At 36.1% G+C, this 2,142-nt stretch overlaps 1 protein-coding gene across 1 annotated transcript; it reads left to right on the forward strand. All coding sequences in view use genetic code 11, as the record gives it.

The window, feature by feature from the left end:
• Positions 1-493: 493 nt before the first annotated feature.
• EGR_10381 (hypothetical protein) lies at positions 494-1,276 on the forward strand (the record flags this gene model as incomplete). Its single annotated transcript, XM_024499630.1, has 1 exon — positions 494-1,276. One exon carries the CDS (start codon positions 494-496, stop codon positions 1,274-1,276), a length of 783 nt encoding a protein of 260 aa, XP_024345958.1.
• Between the last annotated feature and the right edge of the window lie 866 nt (positions 1,277-2,142).

A 2,142-nucleotide genomic window follows, 5' to 3' on the forward strand; every position in this document is an offset into this window, starting at 1 on the left:
AGCAAAATTGCGCCTGGTTTTTTGCTAAAATAGTTAAAGTCGTAACAGTCATGGACCTACCAATCAAGTACTTAGGCCAAGTTATTGTTGACTTTTGAAAATCCAATTATATTTTGAAAGTAAAAGCCAATACATCTGTGGTCATTGGATAACAATAAGGAACCCCAAAATGGTGGATAATCCCTCGCTTATAGATAAACCGGTAGGCCATAGGCGTAGCCCTCAACCCAAAGGAGTAAGTGTGCGTACAATTTAAGGAAAGTAGGCAAATTATTCTGAAATTTGCGAATATTTGTTTTGTTGGAAGTGTTTAAACATACTAATTTCTTAATGTCAAGCAGAATGTTTGGAACATAAATGTAAAACAACTCTGTATAAACTCAACTCTTCATAGCTTCGAATTATATTTTTTAATATGCTTGTAATCAAAGCGCTTACTTCCAAACTCCGTATCCGTTGCTGCCCTTGGTGTTGATGAAGGGAATATGCCCGTATGGATAATGAATCGTTTTGGGGTTGGCTAAATTGTACGAAACGTTCAACTGGTTGTAATTGTGAATTCTACGCGGAGAAAATCGGAAAATTTTGCACCTACAATGTTTGCAACTACATTTTTAGCTTTTGCAATAAACTCAAAACTCCTGATTCTGTTCCGTTTATAGCATTCGTTCTATATGACCGTTTCCTATGCTTTGAGCTCCAATCTATTTTTAGGTCTTGTCACAATATTGATACAGCACAGGTTAAACGAGTACTTTTGCGAAAAAAGAAGGACATTATTCTTCACTTGTATTCGGTTATTCAATTAACAACCAAGAGTGTTGATAGAAGAAAGGTTCTCAAGGCATCTGCCCTACAGAAAATTTTTAAAAAATCGTCGATGGAAGTGGACATTGAGCATATTATTAATTCTGAAGCTTATGTCTTGGGGTCTTTGCAGGATGGCCTGCATTGTTTCGATTTGCTTACGTCCGTGGAATTCTTCACTTGTTTGAATGATCGCTTTGCGACTAAAGTTAATCTAGAAAATGTCGTGGATGTTCTTTATGTTATATCTGCCAATTTGTCGAAACTTCGAAGTGAAATCCACTTGGTCTTCCGAAAAAACATTCAACCACACATTTGTCTTCGAATACTCACCGCATCAGCCATTGTATGTGCGGCTTTGAAGTCCTCACAGTTGGCTCTTGCCTACTCCCGAACGTGTTCTTCTTTACTAACGTGTTCTGTCGACGAACTATTGGCAGTTGTTCATTGTATACTGTGCTTATTTTGATTTAGGCAAGTGAACTTAATTTCCATGATTCCCGAGAAGTGTGTTGTTTTCCGTTTGAATAGATATCTTCATGCTTTGTTCTGCTCATTATCTTCACCTGGTACTTTTCGTGCTAGTTCCTTTTCTATCATAGCCCATTTTTAACTGGTTAAGGCCATTTTTAGTAGACAATAGATTATGTCTAACCGTTATCCAGCATGTGTCTTATTAATCCTAAAGTGTTTGGTTTTCGTGTGGATTTATACAGGTTTAAATAACAATCTTGCCACCGAGGTGACTCCATTTTCCATAAATTTAATAAACAATGGTTACACAAATTCCAATCTAGTTACTTATAAGTTGACGTTATGGTCTAACTAAAACCCGTTACTAGTCGAAGATAATATGCATTTTAATTTCTCTTTTACCATTAATATAAACCGTGTTACTGGATCTCCATTTTCCGTCTAATATGGCAATTTTTCCAGGTTTCTAGGCACTTTTCTATTGCTTTTTTCATATTTTGACCTACTTTATTATGTTTGCTTCACTGTGTACTTTTTTCGGGTTTCAAGTGGGATATTGAGTTAGATTATTTCATCAGGTATTTTTGGCCTCTATCTTCTAACTAGTAAGTGTTATACACCAATTTTAATTCCACGACCTTTAAAATGGCAGCAAGATTATCAACAACAGATATTACATTCTCACAAGAACGTGTTTACCCTATCATTAAGAATTTTTTTCCATTTGCGTACCTTATTACTCATCAGATTCGGATGTTGGGATCATTATAGGCTGGATGTCCGAAAGAGAAGCGAGGAAGTACTCGTAGGAATATGTGTATTGTAAAACGCAAGCTTTTTGCACATCGAGTACTTAAATGC

The sequence above is a fragment of the Echinococcus granulosus genome, assembly GCF_000524195.1.
Source record: "Echinococcus granulosus chromosome Unknown EG_S00214, whole genome shotgun sequence".
NCBI lineage: Eukaryota > Metazoa > Platyhelminthes > Cestoda > Cyclophyllidea > Taeniidae > Echinococcus > Echinococcus granulosus.